Below are 26,101 nucleotides of genomic sequence, written 5' to 3' on the forward strand. Positions count from 1 at the left end.
TGTAACTCTCCGAAGTAAAGTGTGGTTTTTCCTGCTCTGCCTTTTAACTTACTTTCAATTTGTCCTAATTGAGTAGTTGTTGGTGAATTGATAGCATGTACTCTTCAGTAAAGAAGACATCCGCTGCCCCGTGTTACCTCTTGGAGCTTAATTTTCCTTGGGACGTACTTTGTGTCTGTCAAAAGAAGAAAAAAAATGTAAACTTTTAGGAAGAGTTTGAATATAACTCGGTGACCGAATGAAAAAGTCTTGAAATAAATGGCAGCTTAAAAGTTGATAAAGGCTTATGGGAAAGACGGGGAGGAAGCCTTAAAAATTAGCACCGAAATGCAGTTCTAGAGTGTAAATTTTTTTTACTACTACAAAAATATGTTTTTAGTGCTAAGTTAATGTTGATGAGTAAAGCAGTAAGACAATCACTATAATGTTGAAATAAAGTAAAGGACTGAATACAGTTTTAGTGGAGATAATTAACACAATGGTGGCTTTCTTGTTTTGTCCTGTAAGACTAGCAACTGGCTCATTTAAAGTTTATTTTTAAAAATTGTTTTTTAATGTTTTATTATTTATTTCTGAGAGAGAGAGAGAGAGACAGCGTGAGCAGGGGAGGGTCAGAGAGAAGAGGGAGTCACAGAATTCGAAACAGGCTCCAGGCTCGGAGCTGGCAGTCAGCACAGAGCCCGACGCGGGGCTCGAACCCACGAACCGCGAGCTCATGACCTGAGCGAAGTCGGAGGCCCAACCGACTGAGCCACCCAGGCGCCCCTCATTTAAAGTTCATATGTTTTTTGGTCCGGTGACCTCGGCCTCGTGTGGTGCAGTTTGTCGATGGTCTTGGGGACCGGCTGCTCCTGCAGGAGACGGTTAGTAGCTGTGGGGCAGAGGAGTGGGATGTTGGTGGAGAGGCTGGAACTGGGTGTGCGTTCCCTGCCTCCCCCCTGCTCCATCCCAACATCTGGAAGAGTTAAATCCAAGAAGGGGACCAAATTGATAGCATCATAGCCCTCGCACAAGTCTCCCCTCTGCTCTGGGAGAACATGGTCAGCATCCCTTCTTGGGCAGGGTGTGGTTTCTGTTATTAATTAATAAGCGTACATGTTTTTTTTCCTCACTTTGTTTCATTAATGAAATTCTGTTAGCTCATTGCATGTTACGAGTGAAAGAGAAATTCTATAGTAAAAAAGTCTCTTTAAGAATGAGGTATAGAGGGGCGCCTGGGTGGTTCAGTTGGTTGAGCGTCCGACTTCGGCTCAGGTCATGATCTCACGGGTTCGTGGGTTCGAGCCCCACGTCGAGCTCTGTGCTGACAGCTCAGAGCCTGGAGCCTGTTTCAGATTCTGTGTCTCCCTCTCTCTCTGACCCTCCCCTGCTCATGCTATCTCTCTCTCTCTCCCTCTCTCAGAAATAAATAAAACATTAAAAAATATATATATAAAGTTCATATGTTTTAAACAAATTTAATGAATTACTGTGCATTTGGAGAGATTAAGGTACAGAGTGGAGCTTTAACTACACTTAAGTTGTGTTTAGTGAAGTGATATTTAGTGAATATCCTGAATATTGTCAGAAAAAAGTTTTGAAGCCATCTTTCACTGAAGCCTCACCTATTCACTTTGGGGGATTATTTTTTCTCCTCAAGGTGTTTGGTAAATAATATTTTGCTGTTTTAATGTAAAGCATTATGTACATTTACTTATTTTTGCATTTATTTTTATGCTTGTGATATAAACCTTGTTGAGAACCCATATTTGATTATCAGTAACAAGAGATTGTGCTTTTATTTTCCATTGTATAGCGGTGTTCATTTCTTAATTCAGTGTCCACTTCTGAGAGTCTGACCTGAATATTCATGTGATTTGTTACTAATGAACCTGTCATATACCTAGTTTGTTGCGCTCCTTTGACATTCATCTCCTGCTTTGTGATGTTTTGGTGTCCACATCTGTAAAATGAGAAATGGATTAAGTAATCGCTTCTGGCTCTAAGATGATCGTAACAATAACAGTAGTTACTGATTACCTTATAAATGTTCCAGGCACTATATGAAGTGCTTTGTATTTTTTCTTAACCACTGACTTGCAAGAGGTCGATATTATCCCCATTTTATAGATGAAGTCTAGACACTAGAAAAAGGTAACTTTTTCTAGATCATACAGAGTAAGTGGGTCGTAAAGCCCAGATTCAAACTGAGGTCTGATAGCCTTCAGAGCCTTCTGGCTCTACCCTGCTGCCTTTCACTATGTGTATTTTTCATGGGTTTCTATCATGCCTCCCCAGATAGATTATAAATTCTTTCAGTGAAAGTTATTGAGTTTCTTAGTGGTTCTATTTCTGTATCACCTTATGCATAAAGTAGTACAGGTTTCCCCTGCTGTTTGAAAGTTAGCTTTACCTCACTTCACTTTTCCAGAAGACCTACAATTATTTATTTAAAAAAATTTTTTTAATGTTTTATTTATTTCTTGTGAAAGACAGCATGAGCAGGGGAGGGTCAGAGAGAGAGGGAGATACAGAATTTGAAACAGGCTCCAGGCTCTGAGCTAGCTGTCAGCACAGAGCCCAGTGCTCGAACTCCTGAACCGTGAGATCATGACCTGAACCGAAGTCGGATGCTTAACTGACTGAGCCACACAGGCACCCCAAGAAGACCTACTATTATACCCATTATGCTAACAGAAAGAAATAAAAAGAGAATTTTTGCTTTTACTAAATGGTATAGTTTCTTCGATTTATACCATTTCTGCTTAGGAAGATTTTCATAGGAACATTCTGCTTTTGGATGAAGGGGAAACTTGTATTTAATGACTGTTTAATTGAAAGCTGTAATTAGGAGACAGCACAAGAAAAGATATTTGTGATAGTCCCATCTTTACTGTTCTAAACTGGAAAAATCTTGCTTTCAGTATCCTATTTATATAATTAAAAGTTTAATGTTGACTCTATTTCTTCCATTGAAGAAAGCCTTTAAGAAAGTCAAAAAAGTTTCTAATTTCCACAAATCAGAGAGTAGAGCAATTAGAAATACGATGAGATCTCAAATATGTAGTAAAGGATTTAGCATCAGTCTGAAAAGTAATGTAACTGTAGCATGGGTTGGGAATAAAAAATGAAAAACGAACTAAGAAACACGATGATAATCTCAGACAACTAAGGGCTTCATGATTTTGGTTGAGTTTTATGAAGTACTAGGAAAACAGTGTCCCTTGTTAAAAGGTTGAAGAGTTCAATAAAAAAAATTGCTGCATTCCAAATCCAGATTAAGATAATTTTGAAGGATCTGTTTTTTAGAGTTATTCATGGTTCCATACGTTTCTTACAAATATTTGAGAATTGATGTATTTTAATTACATCAGGAACACAATCTAACTGTATCAGGTTCTAACTAGGTATTTCATCTCAGGGAGATGAAAAAGGAAATCAACTTTTTCTTAAAAATTTTTTTTAATGTTTGTTTATTTTTGAGAGAGAGAGAGAGCACAAGCAGGAGGCAAGGACAGAGAGAGAGGGAGACACAGAATCTGAGGCATTCTCCAGGCTCTGAGCTGCCAGTGCAGACCCCGACGTGGGGCTCAAACCCACTGTGAGATCATGACCTGAGCTGAAGACCGTATGCCCAGCCGACTGAGCTACCCAGGTGCCCTGAAAGTCATCAACTTTTTGACATAGAACCTTTTGAAAGTACCAATACTGGATTTGTACTGTTTTTTTACCAATTCAGATTGTAAACATTATGTATGACATATTAGCTACAGCTAAACACTTTGTTCATATTATCTGATAATGTTTTAAGTAAAGTTACTCATATCATAAATGAGCTCTTGGGTCCTCTGCTTTTTGGTAGGTGTAAAAACTTGGCTTAGATCCATATGTGTTTTGTATGGCTTTCCTTCCTTTCTTCCTCCCTCCGTCACTCCCTCTCTTCCTTTTTAATGTTTATTTTTGAGAGAGAGAGAGCAGGAGCAGGCTCTCTCAAACACAGGTTTAAACTCACAAACCATGAGATCATGACTTGAGCTGAAGTCAGATGCTCAACTGACTGAACCACTCAGGCACCCCATATGACTTTTATTTCAAAGAATTGGAAGTATTATCTTTTATGTTACAGTTCAGCACTTTAATTTTATGAACTCTTTTGCTAAATTCTGTAAAATCCAAGTCCCTCTTCTCCAGTGTATTTCATTTAGAACTGTGAAATGTGCCTATTGTTTTGAAATTCACTAAGTGCCAAAGTATGTGGAAAGAAGAAATCTGTGTTGTATGAACTGTAGCCATGCAAAGGAAGGTGGTGCTGATGTGAGCTGCTAGCACTCCTTATTTACTTACTATATGCCAAGCATTATGTTAAGTGTTGTTTATGTCCAGTGTCTTTAATCTAAATAAGTTAGATGCTATCATTACCCCCATTTTGCAAATAAAGAAACTGAGTCTCAGGGAGGTAACTGACCCCAGGACCCAGAGCTAGGAAGTATTAGAGACAGGATTTGAGTCCTGGCACTTGTAATGCAGAGTCATAGTTCTTAACCCTCATATAAAGTATACACAACATAAAATTTATCATTTTCATCATTTTTAGATGTACAGTTCAGTGGCTTTAAGTACATTCACATTGTGCAGCTATCACCACCATCCATTTCCGGAACGTTTTCATTTCCCAATTGCAGTAATTTTGGAAACATTGATAGCTCATAATTTTATTGAAGAGAGGATGGCTATCATCTCTGCTCACAAAACGTTTTTTTCTTTTAGATTTATGAACACCAATTAGAGTTAGTCCAATGGTGTTTTTCACTTCTATGTTATCTGTTAGTTTTTTTCATCTTTGTGGACACTTTAGCATTTGGCCACATGTGAACTTCATCAACATCGCCATACATCTCTTAGCAAAACAGGTTCTTGTTGTGAAATAGTGTGTAATGAAGTCCTTCTTGTTGAATACCTAACTGGATAAGATTAGTCTTAGAATTATTGTTCACTCATTGATCAACTTAAACATTTTTTTAATGTTAAAATGTTTTTAATGTTTATTCATTTTTGAGAGAGAGAGTAAGCGGGAGAGGGACAGAGATAGATAGAGGGCGAGAGAGAATCCAAAACAGGCTCAGCAGTACCAGCACAGAGCCTGTTGCGGGGCTGGAATTTACCAACCATGAGATCATAACCTGACTCCAAATCATTCACAGTGTTGTGTAACGACCCCACCTCTATCTAGTTCCAAAACATTTCCATCATTCTGAAGTAAAATTTCTTACCTGTTAAGCAGTTTCTTCATTTTACACCTTCCCTGCAACCTCTGACAGTCACTCCTTTTAATATATTTGGGATATTTAATATAAACCAAATCATACAGTTTGTGACCTTTTGTTCATGGCTTTTTTTACATAGTATAATGTTTTGAGGTTCATTCATCATATAGCATGTATCAGTTCTACATTCCTTTTTATAGCTTAATAATATTCCATATGTTCCATTGTATGTATATATGTGTGAAAATTTGTTTATTCTTTCATCTTTGATGGACATTTGGGCTGTTGTGAATAGTGATGCTATACACATGGATGTACAGGAGTTTGTTTTGAATATCTATTTTCAGTTCTTTTGGATTTATACCTAGGAGTGGAATTGCTGGGTCATAAGATAATTGTTGAACTTTTTGAAGAGTCCCAAACTGTTTCCAGCAAAGGTTGGTTCTTAAGTTCGAGAAAATCTAGGGTATTGCCATCTGAAGATGTGTACTCTGAGATTTTGTTTATATCAGTGGTTCTGAACTGGGAGTGATTTTGACCTTCCAGAGGACATTTGGCAATGTCTGGGGACATTTTTGATTGTCATGGCTGGTAGGTGCTACTGGCATCTAAAGGGTAGAGGCCAGGGATGCTGCAAAACATCCTGTAATGCACAAGACAGCTGACTGCATTTGGTTCTAAATGTCAGTAGTGCTAAAGAAACACTGGCTTATACCATCTATTTTATTGTTATTGTTAAGAGACTAGAGTGTTGTTACCTGTTTTTACATTCACCTTGTGATTCTCTAATAATTGTAGGACTTTTTTTTTCTGTCAGTTCTCCTTTCTTGGACATTATGGGTATAATATGCAAAGTTCTGAATTTTTAGCTGTGTTCAAATGAAAGCTAAAAAGACTACAGAGGTGATGTCTCTAGTCTTTTATATGTTTTTGAAAAATGGTAAATGCTTTTGGGCAACACAACTGACGGATGAGGCAATAGCAATAATATATTTCACCATTGCATAATTTTGGATAATTCTTATTCTTCTGTTTCCTTATTTTTTTAGTCTTTTTGGCATAGTTGGGAATAATTGACTAAGAAATTATAAACTAATTCCTATGATAATGAAATAGCAAACTTTAAAATATAGGAAAAATAACTTTACTAAGATAACATTATGTTTCATCGGTTTGTATGTAATGTGCAATGGACCTATATAGTAATTGCACAATAGAATGTTCTATTTAAAAATATGAGTAGATTTTCTCTGGTCTTTGAAACCTCTCTAGGAAGACTAAAAGTCATAAAATGTCAATCCTTACATATAATTAAAACTCAGAAAAGAAACTTACGAACAAAATTTGGATGTGGAGTTAATCCTCTCTGCTCTATAGCTCCCTGGGATGTTATTTCTTCCATATTCTTCTGGAAATGGTGATTAAAAATCATTTTGATTTCTATTTCATTTTTAGGATTTGCTTCATTTAAAGCACTTGACGTATTTTCCTCCATAGTTATCAAAGTAATTATATCTTATTTTATTTACTTTTTTTAGGAGAGAGAGAAAAAATACTTGGGAAAAGTTATACCTGCCAGTATTAGCAGGAGTTTGAGTTAAGAAGAAATTTGTCAAACTCAACGAATTGAAGCTTAACACCACAAGAGTTGTAGTTGTTGACCAGGTGAGAATTAAGAATGTGTATAATGTTTGCCTATTCTTTTCAGGATATGATATATGAAAATGTATCTTTAAAAAATAAAAGAACATGTATCTTTTTTTTTTTTAACATATATCAGATTATAAATATGTGGTAGATGACCAGATTTAAGAGCTCATGGAAATCATTTATATAACTAGCATTTTTGTTCTTATTTGCCTTCTATAAACTCTTCTAAAAAAATAGTGTGAGTTAGGGGTGCCTAAGTGGCTCAGTCGTTTAAGCCTCTGACCCTTGGTTTCTGCTGGGGTCATGATCTCACAGTTCATGAGTTTGAGCCCTGCATCAGGCTTTATGCTGGCAGCGTAGAGCCTGCTTGGGATTTCTTTTTTCCCTCTCCCTCTGCCCCTCCCTGAGTTTCTTTCTCTCACTTGATATTTCAAAAAAATAATAATAAACATTTAAAAATTGATAAAAAGTGTGATTTAGAACCTCTATCAATGTATTTCATTTCCAAATGTTAATATTTTTATTAAACCTCATTATGTTATGTAAAGTGTTTTAGTTTGTTAAATATTTTTTCCTGTTTGCTGAGACATCTAATTTTGCTAAAAACACAAATTTGACCTGCCAGATTTTCTTTCCCTCTGCTCCCCACATCGCTCATGTATATTCACAGCATCTGGAGTCTGTGTAAAGTCATCAGAAACAACACAGGGGAAATAGATAAACTGAACACAGCTGGGAATCGACTTTGGCCTGGAATGTATATAATGTCTAAAATATACTGTATGTTATTGGTTTTTTCCCCTTTGTTCTTTAAGTCTATAAGCTGGAAATGGTACAAAAGAACTTTTTTTCTTTGGTAATATATTCTAGAGACTGTCTTTAATATTTTAAAGTATTCAGGTTCCTCCCCACCCACCCCGTCTATAGACTTAAAACTGCCATGTATTGAATGCTATATTTGAGTTGAGGAATTTTAATGAGAATTTGATGGAGATTTTGTTTGTAAAATATTGCTGTTAGAAGGATGTGTTAAGGTTGTAAAGCAAAAATTTTGTCTGGACTATCAAGTTTTCTTATGTGTCTTTCATTTTTTAAAGTGAATTTATCCATTGTGAATCTCACAGACTTGTTGACATAAAGTTGTTTATAAATTATTGTTTATATAAAATTCAGAAACAAAACTAGTCTATGCCAGAATTAGAAGCTAAAATTCTATCTTTACATGGTGGTAGGGACTGGAAAGGGGGCATGAGAGGTATTCCTAGGTGCTGATAATGTTTCTCTCTCTAGGTGGTGGTTATGGGAGAGTCTTCACTTTGTGAAGATTCCATGGCTATATCATTTGTGCAGTTTCTTATAAGTGGATTTGAATAAAGTTTAGAGTATTAACATTGTTAAATATAAGAGTAAATTATTAGCAAGATTCAGCAAACATGATTAGGCTGTAATGTAATGATTTTGACAGTACATTATTAAGTTTTAGTTGATATAGCAATTCTAACTAGTAAAATAACATGAACAGATGACTAATTCGTTAGCATTTAATACAGAATATAAATTGTAGTAATACCATTTTCTAAAGCATATATATAGAAAGAAAGGGAATTTTAAGGTACTAGCAATTTTCAGGTAGAAGAAATGCCTCATTGTCATGTTTAACATTTAACAACATCTAGTTATGCTGATATTAATTTTTTATAATTTGGTTACTCTTTTTTATTGTTTGAGGCCATATTGGTACTCTTGCTATTTCTTTGATTTCTTCTGAGTTTTTCAAGCTTGTAAAAATGTCTTCTATAGTTATTCCAGGTTGATATTTCAAGGTTAATCTTTGTATTGATTAACTCTAAAATTATAATTGAAACAGCAGTTGAATTTCCTTAGTGATAAAGGTGCATATCTACACAACATCTGAAATCATGCAAAATATCTGCATAGGTTCTAGAACACTATCTTAATGCATTTAATGTTTACTTTATAAAATTTCTTTTAGTATAATGAGTTCATTTGAAAAAAGGCTTTGATGCTAATTCAGAGATCCATAATCTGCTCACAATGTCTTTCACATGTAGTTTTGATGATAACTGACAAGCTGTAAGTTAATTAGCACAGAACTTACTAATGAGGATGTTAAAATTTAATTTAAAAGTGAGGATTTTTATTTGTATACTCTGGACAAATTGAAGGAAATTCAATCATACATATGATAAGCATTTCAGGCACTTTTTCCTCATTCAGGTACTTTATTAGATAACAATGAGAAAATATAATTAACTTAATGATAGCAAAGTTTTGAAAGTATGCTAAGATTGCTTGTCTTTAAAACTGGGGATAACCCAAAACCAAAGCAGTAAAGTAAGGTCTGTTAATTAGCATGGAAGACAGCTTCTTGAATTAATATGTGGTGTTAATTAACAGGAAGTCTGATGTTGTGTTGTAATTACCACCAATATTTTTGACATACTGAGTGACTGAAGGTGAATTATATAGATAGCAATTGAGTAAACACTTTTGTGCTTAGGAACGTTTTCCTTTGTTTCTGTTTTCTAGAAATATGGACAGACTTCTTAGACTTGGAGGAGGTATGCCTGGACTTGGCCAGGTTAGTATATATAGACTTTTAGTGTTTCTTTGTGTGTAAACTACATGTCTTTCTCTAGTTATCCAAAGAGAAAGAAATAACTCCCAAGAAATCGTCTCACAGATAACCTTATGGTAAGAAGGTTACCTTATTGCTGATTGTTGTATTGCAACAGAAAATAACATGTGGAGAACATTTTCTATTATCTTAATTTTTCAGAGGAATAAGAATTTTCTATTTTTCAATTTAAAATTTGAAGGTATGGGAGATTATCAGTTTTGCCTTTTAATAAAAAAGGAATCAAAATATCTTATTTCTAGGTTTACAATGTAGACTTTAGAAGGAAGAGGTGAAAAAGTAAACATGGCACACTCTTGGCAGCATTGAGAAAACTGACCCATAGAGTGTATGTACAGTTTTAAAAGTGATAAATTCTTTATAGTAGTTATGATACATGGATGCATCAATATGTAATATTTGTTTTATTCTTCAACTTTGGTATATAAGGTTTCTTTTACATTCTTATTAAAATTAAATTTGTTTTAAGTTTTAATACTATATCTTATTTCATGCTGTTGGGCAAATGGCCTGTAGATAGATTTTTTTTTCATCTCAAAATATTTATTCTGCTTTTAGCTGAAAAAGAAACTTTTGCTGTTTTTTGAGTTCTACACTGATTATCTTTCCAGTCCTCCATTCACAAAAGTGATAACTATGTGTTGTTCTTTTCCTGAGACTTTTGTGTAATATGTTGTTTAATGACCAAATTTTGGGAATTTTTTTCTTAAAGTTTATTTATTTTCTTAGTAATCTCTATGCCCAGTGTTGGATATCGAACCCACAACCCTGAGATCAAGACTTTTGCATGCTCTTTCAACTGAGCCAGCCAGGCACCCAAGGGACATTTATTATTATTATTATTATTATTTTTATTATTGCCTTCTGTTGGGACTGGTTTGCAGACCCCTGAGAATATTTTTATAACCTACCTTTATAACCCTTTTAGCTACCAGCTTTCCCTCATTTCACTGGCAAGGAGTTTGTCTTCCTTCATTTAAAGCACTCTATGTTGGGTGAACGAAAGTTTTGTTTGGGATTTCATGGTATTTTCAGTGTGGAGGCACTTTTATCAAAATTCTTTGAGTAGATCTATCATGGCTTCTACTAATAAACTTTTTCCTTTTAGAAAACTGGAATCATTTTGTGATTCTGTCTTGGATCCTTGCATAGACATCAGCTATTTTTACTTTTATTGGTGTTGAATATTTCTCAGGTTCCTTTATTGTCAGTCAATCTGTTTCTTTATGATTCTTCATTTTTATAAGACTGTGTAATCCATTCTTTTAAGAGGCCTGCGCCTCTTGGAATTTGACCCTTCCAAAGCGGTTTCCATACTTTTGTAAGCATTCTAGATAGCTTCTAGAATCCCCTAATTTATTCTGAAATGAACAATAACAATGTTAAGGCATATGAAAGTGTCAGAAGTGAGCTGAGGTGATTTGTAGGTACTGCAGTTTTACCTGCAAAATGTAGGCAATGATAATTGTCTTAGTAGAATTCCTCCCTTTTTTTTTTTTTTTTGCCTTAGTCTTAATTGACTGAGCCACCCAGGCACCCCTTGCCTTAGTAGAATTCTTAAAGGAAGTTGCAGCAAATTTAAATGCCAAAGTAATTTTTCTTAAGCATTAGATGCAATAAATTATATATCCATGCTGGAAATCCAAATCCATGCTGGGGAAATTTCTGGATGTGAAATATGGTTTTACTAACCACAGATTGAGCTACATTGTATCTCAATGATCACTGCAAACCTTTGCAGTAAGTGAAAAACTTAAGTTTGGTTCAGTAATTTCTCTTTGGTTTCTGATACTATAATCACCTCATGTGCCCTCTGTATTCTTATTTGAACTTAAAAATATGTTGGAGAATATGTTATTTCATGTATGTATTTCATTTTCCCAGTTAGATGACAAACTCTTAAGGAGAGAATTTGTGGGATGCTAATTTCTGTGATATCTCCTTTATTAAATACTAGTGTGCAATGATTAATTTTTTTCTTAAAATTTTATTTTACTCTTGTTCTAGACTTATTTGACAAATACTTGAGATGTCACTTTTGCAGCAACTGTTATAATAACAAATAATGTTATAATAACAAATGTGTGTTACTTTTTAATAAACAGGAATCAAATGTTGTGTATTGTTTATTTTTAATAAAGTCAAAGATATTTCGATTGGTAATAGCTACTCTTTCCATTCAATAATGTATAGCAGCCAATAAAAGTAAAAAAGGAGACATAAGCTGTTTTATCCCTCCAAAAATAAATGGGGATTGTTACTTTCTTACCATTTAACAGAAAAGTCATAATTTCCTTATAAATAGAAGCAGGATACTGGCTGGTAAGTTTGCAGATGGCCCTTTTAAAACATGAGAATATGAACAGAACAGAGTTCTTCATTTTAACAGCTCTTACCTTTCTCTGAAATGAAGTGATTTTCTCTTCTCCGTTGCTAATCTTTCCATTTATTCTCTGATCCCATTCTCTCTTGAACCTTTGCTCATTTCCACTGACCCCTTTCTCTGCCTACAAGAAGATTTCACTCTTCTGTATCCAAAAACAGCAAAACTTGACTGCACCCTGCCATTTCTTCCATTTATTTCTAAAATTTCTAAAGTAACTACTTATACTTCCTTACCTTTATCAACTCTTGTGAGGTTATATACTGGCCTCTTCCATTACTATTTTGGAATTGCTCAAATTCCACATCTCTTGACCCCTTTTCACCGACCTCATTATTTTAATACTATTCACAATGCCTTTATTAAAACTTTATCTTGGTACTTTTCCCTAGGTCTTCATTATTGTGTCCATACCAACAAAACAATTAGAAGCTTTATTTTTTTTAGATATTACATATTTAAATGTTAATACTTGAACAGTGATAGGCTAACATCATTAAATCTATCCATGGTCTCCTATATAAACCTATCAGTAATTTGAAGTAGAAACAAGCAGATGTTTTATTGATCTATTAAAATTTGTAAACTAGTGGCTTTAAATTTTAAATATATTTTTTTATTTGCTAAAGTGCTCCCAAACATGAAATTACTATAAGACATGAGGTGATTTATTAAATGCATTTACTGCTGTAATTGGCTACTAGATTGTTTTTATAACTATCCCAACTTAGGTCTTGATCTTTCTGAAAGCTGTGAGGACAAAACTCAAGAGATAGGTATAGTCAAAGCATAGTCTCCAGTCTCTTAAAAGGTTTGGTTTAAGTCTTTGGGTCCATTTTAGCTTTAGAAACAGTCAGGGCAGTCTTTTCAGATTTTAATCTTTTTAAGCTTAAAAGTAAATGAATTCTTTTTTTTTTTTTTTGTATATATTTATTTTGAGAGAGAGCAAGCAGTAGAGGGCCCGGGGTGGGGGGGTGGGGGGGGAGGGGTGGGCAGGGGTGGGGACAGAATTCCCAAGCAGGCTCCGTACCGTCAGAGCTCGATGTGGGACTTGAACTCACAAACTATGAGATTGTGACCGGAGTTCAAATGAAGAGTGGGATGCTTAACCAACTGAGCTTGTCCTGTGTTTGAATTTGTTAGGCCAGTATATTGATTTTCTAAGAACATTGTTACTTAACCTAAAGGTATATTACATTAAAAAAATTTTTTTTATAGTTTTATTTATTTTTGAGACAGAGACAGAGCATGAGTGGGGGAGGGGCAGAGAGAGAGAGGGAGACACAGAATCTGAAACAGGCTCCAGGCTCTGAGCTGCCAGCAGAGAACCCGATGCAGGGCTCGAACCCACGAACCATGAGATCATGACCTGAGCCAAAGTCAGACGCTTAACCAAATGAGGCACCCAGGTGCCCTGGTATTTTACATTTTAATAGACACATAGCAGTTATGTAATAATAAGTGCCTGGCACATATTAACTACTTTGGATACTAGTGCTCATTAAAAACAGTGTGATTTGTAAGAAGAGTGGATATGGGATTTCTAACTTTTTACACAATAAAGGTAAATAAGACTGAATTGAGAAGATGATGTTTGAGCTAAACTTTGGAATGAATATATTGTAACACATATTCCAAATGTTGGAGAATAGGTGATGGAAGGAAGGATAATGAGGAAAGAAGCTGGTGAATGAATTTGGAGTAGATTGTGAGAGGGTTGAATGCCATTCCTAGTGATTCTTCCTCTTTTTTTCCAGAGGCATTATAGTTTATAAACTTTTTTTTTAGCAGAGTTATGAGATAATTCAGTCTGTATTCTTGAAAAGTAATTCTAGTGGTAGCTTGCAGAATAGATAGAAAGGAAGAGATTGAAGTCAGAGTCCTCAATTATATGAAATACTTTTGACTTTGAACCTTTCAGGCACATAGTAGGATTTTGCTTCTCCATCATTTTTTAAGTTAGCTTGAGCATGATTTTGCTTTGACCAATGAAATGTGAGTTCGAAATTAATAGGTCACTTTATGTGGAAGCTTTAAAAATCAGTATGATTTGGGGGCGCCTGGGTGGCTTAGTCGGTTAAGCGTCCGACTTTCGCTTAGGTCATGATCTCGCGGTTCGTGGGTTCGAGGCCCGCGTCGGGCTCTGTGCTGACTGCCAGCTCGGAGCCTGGAGCCTGTTTCAGAGTCTGTGACTGACCCTCCCCTGCTCATGCTGTCTTTCTCTCTCTCTCTCCTAGAAAGAAATAAAACATTAAAAAAAAAAAAAAAAAAATCAGTATGATTTGTCTGTTTTGGTAAATAAGGAAGCATGGAGATCTTTGTTAGCTGGGTCCCTGAAAGGGAATGAAAAATGTCCAAGTCAGAAATCTTGTGACTTTTGTGTGAAATGTCCCAATTAGTTTGGTCTGGTCTCTGGTTTTTGTTTTAAGAGACATGATGTAGGCCAAACTAAGCACATGTGCAGGCCTGTGTTGCCTGTAAGTTTGTATCTTTTCTGATACAGACCCTTAGTAATTTCCAGATGCAAAAATAATGGAAAATACTGTAGATGAATGATCAGAGGAGGTTTTCTGAAAGTGGTGAGATGTAAACTGAATTTTGAAGGACTATTCCAGTAGCTTGATTTAAGAAGAATAACTTCCTGAATTGGATGTGTTCTAGTGTATTTGTTGTAACTCCCAAATTCATGCAGTGTATGGATTGTATGCATAACTAATAATCAGTTTTCTGTTCCCGTGGGTTTTTGAGTAGAAATATTTCAGTTATTTGTCTTTTCAGTTTTTGTCTAATGTTTTATAGAAAGGGTTAACTTAACATAGCAATGAGAAAAAATACTTGGAATAAATGAAGAAATAATACCATTTTCATAGATGTGGAGTTTTAATGTCAGATGACAGGTCTCCAATTTAATCATAAATTCAGTGCAGTTTCAGTAAAAATATCAACTAGCATTTTAATGGAATTAGAAAACTGGTTCTAAAATTCATATAGGTGGGGCACCTGTGTAGCTCAGCTGGTTAAGCGTGTGGCTTTGTTCAGGTCATGATCTCACGGTTCATGAGTTTGAGCCCTGCACTGGGCTCTCTGCTGTCAGCCAGAGCATGCTTTGTATCCTCTGTCTCCTCCTATGTTTCCCCCTCTCCACCCCCACAAGCGTCCTCTTTATCTCTCTCAAAAATAAATATATTTTTAAAATATGAAATTCATATAGGAAAAAAAATCCAAAAATAGCAAAGAAATTAGAAAGGAAAAGGAAACTTGCTCCACTAACTATCAAAATATATTTTAATATTACATAATTCAAGTAGTATAATACTGTCATGTAGCTAGATCAGTATAATCAATTAAGCCTAGAAGTAGACATGTGCATATATGGGAACTTGATTTGTAATAGAAATTGTATTAAAAATCGGGCAGGAGAGGCCTGTTCATTAAATGATGCTGGAACAAGTAGCGTTCTATATGGGGGGAAAACTAATACTAGATTCCGACTTTATTCTATACACAAAAATGTATAGCACATGGATTGAAGACATGACTGAAAATCAAACTTTATAAGTTTGGAAGACACACCAATTAGGATGGCTATTATCCCAAAACAAAACAACAAAAAAACTCCACCACAGCTAGAAAATCACAATTGTTGATTAGGATGTAGGTAAATTGGAACCCTGTGCATTAATGGTAGGAATATAAAATTACATTACCTCTATGGAAAACAGTATGGTGGTTCCTCAAAAAATTAAATGTAGAATTACCATATGATACAGTAATTCTGTTTCTGGGTATATATCCCAAAGAGTTGAAAGCTGGGACTCATAGATTTTTGTACATCAGTGTTCATAGCAGTGTTATTCACAGTAGCCGAATGGCGGTAACTATTTGTGTCTTACTGATAGATGGGTAGATAAACAAAATGTGATATATACATGCTGTGGGATATTATTCAGCCTTAAAAAGGCAGGAAATATCTGACATATCAAATGCAACATTGATAAACCTTGAAGACATAATGCTAGGTAAAATAAGCCAGTCACAAAAGAACAAGTATTGAATGATTCTGCCTATATGAAGTACTAGTCGTATTCATAGAGACAGAGGTAGAGTGGTTCTTGTAAGGGACTGAGGGACCTAGTGATGTGGTTGTTAGTGTTTAATAGGGACAGGGATTCAATTTGGTAAGATGAAAAAATTCTGGAAGTGGATAGTGGTATTGGTTGCACAACAATGTGAATATGTGAATGTACTTAAAGCCCTGGAACTGTATACTTAAAAATGGCTAAATGATCAATTTTCTGTTGTGTGTTTTTTACCACAATAAAAATTGTAATTACTATATTTTTATCATGAGATTAATACCTACCATGGATATTTCTTTTTTTTTTTAAATTTTTTAAAATAGTTTATTGTCACGTCTACCATAGATGTTTCTTTTTTTTTTTTTTTTAAATATTTTTATTTATTTCTAGGAGAGAGAGAGAGAGAGAGACAGCATGAGCAAGGGAGGGTCAGAGAGAGAGGGTGTCACAGACTGAAACAGGCTCCAGGCTCTGAGCTGGCAGTCAGCACAGAGCCCGACGCGGGGCTAGAACCCACAAACCGCGAGATCATGAACTAAGAGAAAGTCGGACGCAAAACCGACTAAGCCACCCAGGCGCCCCTCTTTTTTTTTTTTTTAATTTTTAGTGTTTTTTATTTATTTCTAGGCGAGAGAGAGAGACAGCGTGAGCAGGGAAGGGTCAGAGAGAGAGGGAGACACAGACTCTGAAACAGCCTCCAGGCTCTGAGCTGGCAGTCAGCACAGAGCCCGACACGGGGCTCGAACCCACGAACCGTGAGATCATGACCTGAGCGAAAGTCGGACGCTTAACCGACTAAGCCACCCAGGCACCCCACTTAAAAGGATTAAATAAACTAGCATGTCAGTCACACAGTAGATAGCCCCAAAAAATTGTTTAGAAGAAAATTTTGTCTTTATGACCTCAGAATAGGAAAGCAAAACTCATAAGGTTGCTAAATTTGACTTCTTCAGTACATTACTATCTCTTGTCCCAACAAAGACTGTAGAAACAAACGTAAAAGACAAGGAATAGAGGGAGAGAAGATGTTTGTAACACATTTACCCGTAGCACATTTAGCAGAACCACAAATCAGTAAGACAATAAAAGATAACCTTATAGAAGAAGGAACATGAAATGGTTATTTATAGAACAAGAACTGCCAACAAGCATAGGAAAAGATACTCAGCCTCACTCTACATCAGAGAAATGAAAATTAAAACAAGTATTAGATTTTTTTTTTTTTTTAAGCAAAACTCTTGTTGTATTACGTGTTAATGAAGATTTTGGAAAGGGAACATTCTCATGTAAGCTTTTTTCCTTTGGTTGGGTGTGGGAATTGGTTAAGGATAATATATCCGTGTTTAGAACATTACCTGGCAGGGGTGCCGGGGTGGCTCAGTCGGTTAAGCACCTGAGTTTGGCTTAGGTCATGATCTCACAGTTCATGGGTTTGAGCCCCGTGTCGGGCTCTGCTGGCAGCTAGCTCAGAGCCTGGAGACTGCTTCGGATTCTGTGTCTGCCTCTCTCTCTGACCCTCCCCTGCTTACACTGTCTCTCTCCCTCTCTCAGAAATAAAACATTAAAAATTAAATAAATAAAACTTTAAAAAAAGAACGTTACCTGGCAAATAGAGAACCATAAATATATGTTGAATGAACACACTGTATATGGAGTATAAATGGTTGAGGTCACTTTGGAAATTAACTTGATGAGTATGTAGTAAAATTGAAAATGCCCTGACTTCTATGACTCAGCAATTCCATTTATTCACTTTAGAGAAATTCTTACACATGTGTGTCAGGACACATGTTTAAGGATATTTATTATGACACTGTTTAGATTATTGAAATATTGCAAAATACCTAAATTTCTATCTGTGGGAAAATGTGTTATTGGAATGTAATGGAATTCCATTATTATGGAATGGAATTATTATACTCCAGTTAAAATGGACTAGATTCTAGACTTACAAACATAAAAAGGAAAAATTCAGGTTGTAGAGAGATATACAGTATGAAAGCATTAATGTTAATTTAAAAAACCACACTTTTTTAAAAGGTACACAACCTAAGTAAAAGTATGACAAGTTCTACAGCACAACTATCTGGTAGAACTTTCTGCAATGATGGAAATATTCTGTATGGACTCTAATACAATAGCCACTAGCCATATTTGGCTATTAAGCCCTTGAAATGTGAGTCGAACAACTGAAGAACTGAATTTTAAATTTTACTTAATTTTAATTTCAATTAATTTAAATTTAGTAGCCTTATGTAGTTGTTCAGTCCATGAAATGTGCCTAGTATGACGGAAGAACTGAATTTTTAATTTTAATTAAATTTATTGTTACACATAGCTAGCAACTACCATAGGCCTACAGAAACCAACATAAATTCATGAGAACGGAGGGAGGCAAAAGGAACTTTTACTTCATATATAATGTTTTCTCTTTTTATTTTTACTTTTTTTCTAATTTTTAAAGTTTATTTATTTATTTTGAGAGAGAGAGAGCACAAGTGAGTGGGGGAGAGGCAGAGAGAGAGGAGAGAATCCATGAGATCAGTCATGACCTGAGTGGAAACCAAGAGTTGGACACTTAACCAACTGAGCCACCCAGGCGTGTCTATTCTCTCTTTTTAATAAGCAAATTGGACGAAAAAAAAAAAACCTAAGCGAAAGAAGAAGTCCATGAGTACCATTAAATGATGTTAATAATAACATTTTCCTTTAGTACTTTTTTTTAATGCTTATTTATTTTTGAAAGAGAGAGAGAGAGAGACAGAGCATGAGCAGGGGAGGGGTAGAGAGAGAGGGAGACAAAGAATCCGAAGCAGGCTCCAGGCTCTGAGCTGTTAGCACAGAGCCCGATGCAGGGCTCGAACCCACAAACTGTGAGATCATGACATGAGCTGAAGTCAGATGGTTAACCAACTGAGCCGCCCAGACACCCCTGAAGTACATTTTTAAAAGTCACCAAGTAAAACAAAATCAGAAATGCATCTTAATTTATTTTTCAGTACTTGTTTTTCATGCCTTGCTTAAGCACTCCATATAAATCTAGAGAGGTTGCCAGAGGCCAGACCAAGGTAGCGCCTTGTAGAAGATGCTTTTCCAAGTGGGTTGGGAAATCAGTAGAGATTTTTGAGCAAAGGAGTTAATGCCTAAAACATTTTTAAAGAACCTGGGTACTCTGGAGAGGAGAGGTAAGATGCCGAGAATGGAAGCCGAGACAATACTGTTTTAAGATAAATTACAAATTTTTATAAAAGGCTTTTTTATGTTATGTTCCTTGAGCTCTTTAGCTTGTTTGTATTGACAGTTTTTATATACTGGTGGAGGCTTCTGGTTACCCTTTTTTTTTTCTTAGATTCTTTGAATATTCTATTTGTAGGATCCTATGAATATTTACAGAGAGCCCTTCTAAACTTGGTAGATTAATTTGGCCATTTTTCTGCCTATTAAGAAGTAGGGAAGGGTCAAGAAATTGTAATTGTTTTTTATTTCTTTGCTTAACTACAAATAAATAGTGATTTTGCTTTAGAAACAAAGCAAAAATATAAGATGCCTTTAATTTTTTTTTCATTTGCTATGCTTGTCAGATAATAATTTTATTATTTTAAAAGTATAGTTCCTAATTATTCATGTACTTGAGCTGATGTTTCTACTGTAGAAAATTAAGAAAGGTCAGGTCAATAGCAAGCTAATTAGAGCATACTCTTTCTAGTTGTCATTGTAATGTAATTCTTGTGAATAGATATTAAACCCCATGAAAAATGTGGTGCTCTTGAGAGGTCTCAAATCCACTCTTGAGAGTTCTCAAGTAAAAGGAAAACAAATTCCAGGTGAGTGTGTTGTGGTTACTCTCTGTCATCTTGTTTAAACATTCTAGTGAGTGGTCTTTCAAGGGGAAAGATCTTTAATGCTTGTGAATGTTAAACTTCTAATTCGATATGAAATTACAACAAATGGTTTTGTTTGAGTTCTTTAAGGGAAACAGTTATTTTCTTTTTTATTTTTTTAATTAAGAAAATTCTTTTTAAGTTTATTTATTTTGAGAGAGACAGAGACAGTGCGAGCAGGGGAGGGGCAGAGAGAGAGACAGTCCTAAGCAGGCTTCTCACTGTCAGTGCAGAGCCCGGTGTGGGGCTCGAACCCACAAACTGTGAGATATGAACTTAGCTGAAATCAAGAGTTGGATGCTGAAACTGACTGAGCCACCCAGGTGCTCCAGGGTGGCTTTATTTATTTAAGGGTGGCTTAAACTTTTGGCAGTTATTTTCAGTTACAATGAGATTATCTTCGAAAATTACATCCTGGTGAATTAGAGCATCAAAATTATGAGGAAAAGTGAAACATTAAGTTTTTAAATTTGATGTCAAGTATATGATGGACCTATGACATTTGATACCATTTTGGTAGAAAAGTATACGGGATGAGAAACAAGAGAAGATACTCCTGTTTAATATAGGAAACTAAGATAATTGCAATATAATCTCAATATGCCAAATGTGTGGGATGTTACTATCTTGAAAATCTGGTCTATGTCTTTTTCTTCCCTATTGTTTTACATATTTGATTTATTGGCTATCTTGCTCATATGGAGCACTGATCTTTGGGTTTCCTAACTTAAACTTTTGTAAGGTAACATAACTTTTCAGATCATATTATCATTTGGACAGTTCCCTAGATACAATACTCATTTAAAATCTGGACAGATATGGTGAGTGTTCTCTCCCACAACACACAGTCAGGGTGGTTCTTTGTGGGTGTTGTCTAGGTTGAGTGCCCTGGAAGCATGCCCTCAGAGCAGGCCAGTAGCCTCCCTCTGGCTGCTTCCTTCCAGTGCTGCTTTTCAAACTGGTGGTGGTGGTTTCTCAGGCTCTTCCTGCTGGAACACTGAATGCATGTGCTGAGCACAATGGGAAGGCACAGAGACAATAAAGAATAAATTAATAATCTTGATAGTTAAACATTTCTCTTACTCCTATGTACATTTTCCCTCTTTTTACCCAAATATGTTCTTACCTGCCTATGGTAGCTCTCTGTTAATTAGTTCTTTGTTCCCTAGTGGTCTAAACACCAGAGCCTAAGCATTTGAGAGCAAAATGCTAATCAAAAGTAGATAAAGTAACAAAGCCTAGTTTTGGTAAAGCACTCTTTTCTGTTTTATAGGAAAGGTGTTCTTTTACTTCATGGAAACTGCATATTTCATTATCTAGTAGAATGCATTTTTGTTTTCATGAAATAGCCATTATCACTGTAAGGAGACAATTTTGATTTTACTTTACACCTGGTTCCACAGTTCCTTCCCATTTTCCTCTCTAATTCCTATTTAAATTTTTTTTTATTAAAAAAAATTTTTTTTGTTCTATTTATTTTTGAGACCGAGCGACACAGAACACAAGTTGGGGAGGGGCAGAGAGAAAGGGAGACACAGAATCTGAAACAGGCTCCAGGCTCTGAGCTAGCTGTCAGCACAGAATCCGATGCAGGGCTTGAACCCATGAACTGTGAGATCATGACCTGAGCTGAAGTTGGACACTCAACCGACTGAGCCACCCAGGCGCCCTGTTTATTATTATTACTTTTTAATTTTAGAGAGACTGAGAGAGAATGTGAGAAGAGAAGGAGGCAGAAAAGGGGAGAGAATGAGAGGGGGAGAGAGAGAGAGAGAGAGAGAATCTTAAGCAGGCTCCACACTGAGCAGGGCTGGATCCTACAACCCTGGGATCATGACCTGAGAGAGAGAGAGAGAGAGAGAGAGAGAGAGAATCTTAAGCAGGCTCCACACTGAGCAGGACTGGATCCTACAACCCTGGGATCATGACCTGAGCCAAGATCAAGAGTTGGATGGATATTCAACTTACGGAGCCACCTATGCACCCCCTTAATTTCTTGGTTATAGACTAAATGATCTTTGAATATTTTAAAGTTGAGTCTTTCAACAAGACTCTTCCTTAGGGGTTTCCTTGAGGGCTGTGAACGTTGTAGCAATATAGGGAGATAGCCAGATACTCAGAAGAGGGAGTGGGATTTGTCAGTGGGACTAAGGGCAAATGTTTGGATCCATAAAGAGAACCCACATATTTTTACAGTTATCAGGATTCGCCTAGAATTTATAGAAGTGGTCTTATACCAAATGTGTACTAATGCTTAATGCTTCCCATGTTTTGATGTGAGGTGTTCTATGTACTTAATCTCATTTAATCTTCCTAACAATCCTATATGAGTAGGGATAATTATTCCTATGTTATAGGGTTGAGTCACAGAACTAAGAAGTGAAGCCAGTGTTGGAACACATGTCTGAAGCTAAAGTCTGTTCTACATCAACTACATCTATCTCAGATAATCTTATAGTGTTGTCACTGGTTATGCTACTTACCTCATAAATTAAAAAATCTTAGTCTGGAAATGTTTATTGCAAAATGTAGGTGAAAAGTAAATGCTTGCTTTAAAAATTTTTAGGAAACCGAAAATATTTGAGAGGATTTTTCTTTATTGTGACGTGTAATATTTACTTCATGTTTTAAGAATAGTGAGGAAATGACTGAATATTTCATTTTATTCCCTATGATAATGTATACCTTGATATATTGGTAAAAACAGAGTATACCAAATAGTACAACTTTTTAAAGAAGGTTTATGTTCCTTTCTCCTTTTAGTTTATAAAACATTTTCCCTACTATTCAGAAATTGATTAGTGCTCTAAAGTGATTGTCATAATAAGTTGTTACATTAAAAAATTTACTTTTAGAAAGAGGCTTCTCTTACTAAGCGAATTTGAATGACCAGTCTTCTTGTACCTTGACTTGTAAAAATGAAAGAAGAGGTACAGAGAGCTGTTTTATTTGAATAATAGACTTGCCAATTAGCCATCAAGTGCTTCCATCTGTGAAATTGTTGATCAGATGGGTTAGCTGGGATGTTTCCAGACTAGGGCATCATAAATGGCACTTGAAAACTGTCACTTTGATGATGAGGTTTCAAGTATTACACTGCTTGATGCTGTGGAACCTTTTTCTCCTTTTGCAGTACCATGTTTTTTTAGAACATTCTGATCCCACTTATGAATTCTGTGGCATCAAGAGAACTTGGGAGACCTGCCACTGATGTGAAGTTCTGCTTAATCTGCTGCTCTGGCCTGTGCTGAGATTGGTTTTAAACCAGAGTATTAACAGCTTCTTTAATGGCCTGCACAGTAACATCGGTTGGAGATCTGACTGGCACAGGCAGGCAGTGCTCATTGCCCATGGGCCATGAAGCTGACACACACTGGCAAGTTTCTTTGTACTCTCCCAGTAATATATGCTCATTTTCAAATGTCTCCCTCCCTTAAATAAATGTAGAGTAGTCTAAGTCCACATAATTGTTGAGGTTTTTTTTTTTTAATAGTTTATTTATTTTTGAGACAGAGACAGAGCATGAGCAGGGGAGGGGCAGAGAGAGAGAGAAGGATACACAGAATCTGAAACAGGCTCCAGGCTCTGAGCTGCCAGCACAGAACCAACGTGGGGCTCAGACCCACGAACCACGAGATCATGACCTGAGCCAAAGTCAGATGCTTAACCTACTGAGCCACCCAGGTGCCCCGAGATTTCTACATGTAGCAGTTGCATGGAATGAATTTAACATCTGTCCTGTACATTTTTTAAGATTTAAATTACTTATTGGTAATTATTACATTTTAAAATTTGTGTAATAATTTAGAAAGATACATTTCTTGAAATAATGGTCATACTTTTTTTTTTTCTCACTATGCCATATCTTCCTTGCATGGTCTTATAATTAAAAAAAATTTTTTTAGGGGCGCCTGGGTGGCTTAGTCGGTTAAGCGTCCGACTTTCGCTTAGGTCATGATCTCGCGGTTCGTGGGTCCGAGCCCCACGTCGGGCTCTGTGCTGACTGCCAGCTCAGAGCCTGGAGCCTGTTTCAGTCTGTGACTCCCTCTCTCTCTGACCATCCCCTGCTCACGCTGTCTGTCTCTCTCTCTCTCTCCCTCCTAGAAATAAAAATAAAACATTAAAAAAAATAAATAAAAATAAAAAAATAAAAAAAAATTTTTTTTAATCTTTATTTTTGGGAGAGTAAGACAGAGTGTGAGCAGGGGAGGAACAGAGACAGAGGGAGACACAGAATCCAAAGCAGGCTCCAGGCTCTGAGCTGTCAGTATAGAGCCCAGTGCAAGGCTTGAAACCCACAAAACCGTAAGATCATGACCTGAACCGAAGTCTGATGCTTAACCGACTGAACCATTCAGGTGCTCTGCTTGGTCTCATATTTTATAGGATGTGTTCCTTAGTAAGTTGACTTCTTTGAATGTTTGTGGATATAGTTAGATTATGGAGTTCCTCTCTGGTCCTCAATTTGTGTAGGGACATATTCATGCCTTTGTCACTTTGTGGACACCAGCTTGGCTTTCTCTCTCCCTTGGCACAGATCTCTGATCTATCTAAACTCCTTGAGAAAGGCATTAGGCAACGATGATGAAAGCCCACATTCTGTAACTAGACAAGATCTGAATGGTGGCTGAGATCTGTGGAAGAGAAAGAGAGAATGACAATACAGTATCCATATGCAAGAAAACAGATGTTTGGGATCTTGTTCCTATTCATTTTTCTTAGTTTCATACATTACTGTCATCCTTAGTCCCTTCAACTTCTCTGAGCTATCTCCCAGTGGGGGAAAAAAAAAGTATCAATTCAAATGTTTTGTTGTTATTTTGGATTACCTAACCACTGTGCCTTTTCTATTCTCAGGTTTGGCTTTTGTTCCCTCTCCTAGGCAGAAATATCCAGGAGTTAATAAATAGCACTGATTAAGCCACAGGTTGCCATTGTACAGGTGAAGAAATTGGGGCATATGACAATTAAGTAGCTACGACATTTGAAGGAAAAAATAATGATTTCACAGTAGAACTGAAAGACTTGCTTTTAAGTGGTCCTCTGTAGAGCATAAAACAGCAGTGTAAGAAAGGGAAAAGAGAAATAGATGTGACAGTATGACCTGTGCCTTCCTTCCCAAAAGAATAGAATTTCCCCTAGGCCTTTTGACCACAGCTCTGTAATAATATTTTGTTGACTTTTTTTTTCCCTTTCCCTGTTCCTTTAATTCCTCTGAAATAAGAACTCTGTAATCTTTTGGTTGGTATACAAATTGTATTATGCATAGATGCTTAATGACATTAAAGTAGAGGTCAGTAGTATTTCTAGGAAGTCTTGGAGAGATGTTTCCTATCCCTTAATCTCTTATCTGTTATGCCTCAGAACTTCTGAGTTTTTTATACTTCTATCATATATTGTTAGCATAAATCAAGGAGGTTTTTTTGAGAACTGAACAAGGTAGTTTTAAATAGGTAGTATGACTTCATACAGAGTTCAGAAGTTAGAATAAGTTGAATAAATGCCCTTGCTCTTTCTGTCATCTTCTCTAGAAACAACCACTGTTACCAGTTTCTGTCCTTCTAGAGATGCTCTGTGTTAGTGCTGTCCAGTAGCACTTTCTGTGAACAAAGAAATGTGTTAGACTCAGCTGTGCAATGTGGTATCTGCTAGTGACTGTTGAGCCCATGAAATATGGGTGGTATGGCCGAAGGACTAAATTTTTACATTGAATTTTAAATAATTTAAGTTTATTATTTTTTAATTAAAAAAAATTTTTTTTGAGACAGAAACAGAGCACAAGTAGGGAGGAGGGCAGAGAGAGAGGGAGACGGAGACACAGAATCTGAAACAGGCTCCAGGCTCTGAGCTGTCAGCACAGAACCCAATACAGGGCTTGAACCCACAAACCGTGAGATCATCATCTGAGCTAAAGTTGGACGCGTAACCGACTGAGCCACCCAGGCGCCCCCTAAATAATTTAAGTTTAAAAGTTAACTTGAGGGGCGCCTGGGTAGCTTAGTCGGTTACGCGTCCGACTTTCGCTTAGGTCATGATCTCGCGGTTCGTGGGTTCGAGCCCCGTGTCAGGCTCTGTGCTGACTGCCAGCTCAGAGCCTGGAGCCTGTTTCAGAGTCTGTGACTCCCTCTCTCTCTGACCCTTCCCTGCTCACGCTGTCTCTCTCTCTCTCTCCTAGAAATAAATAGAACATTAAAAAAAAAAAAAAT

At 36.3% G+C, this 26,101-nt stretch overlaps 1 protein-coding gene across 1 annotated transcript in view; it reads left to right on the forward strand.

The window, feature by feature from the left end:
* The window catches only part of PSMD14 (proteasome 26S subunit, non-ATPase 14), a 101,476-nt gene that overhangs the window by 794 nt on the left and 74,581 nt on the right, over positions 1-26,101 (forward strand). The window contains exons 2-3 of the mRNA XM_039253449.1: positions 6,782-6,908; positions 9,444-9,495. Of these exons, the coding sequence (XP_039109380.1) occupies positions 9,448-9,495 (48 nt within the window). The 5' untranslated portion in view covers positions 6,782-6,908; positions 9,444-9,447. The remainder of the gene's footprint in view (positions 1-6,781; positions 6,909-9,443; positions 9,496-26,101) is intronic.

Source organism: Hyaena hyaena, unplaced genomic scaffold (genome assembly GCF_003009895.1).
Source record: "Hyaena hyaena isolate Hyena2069 unplaced genomic scaffold, ASM300989v1 scaffold_450, whole genome shotgun sequence".
Lineage (NCBI taxonomy): Eukaryota > Metazoa > Chordata > Mammalia > Carnivora > Hyaenidae > Hyaena > Hyaena hyaena.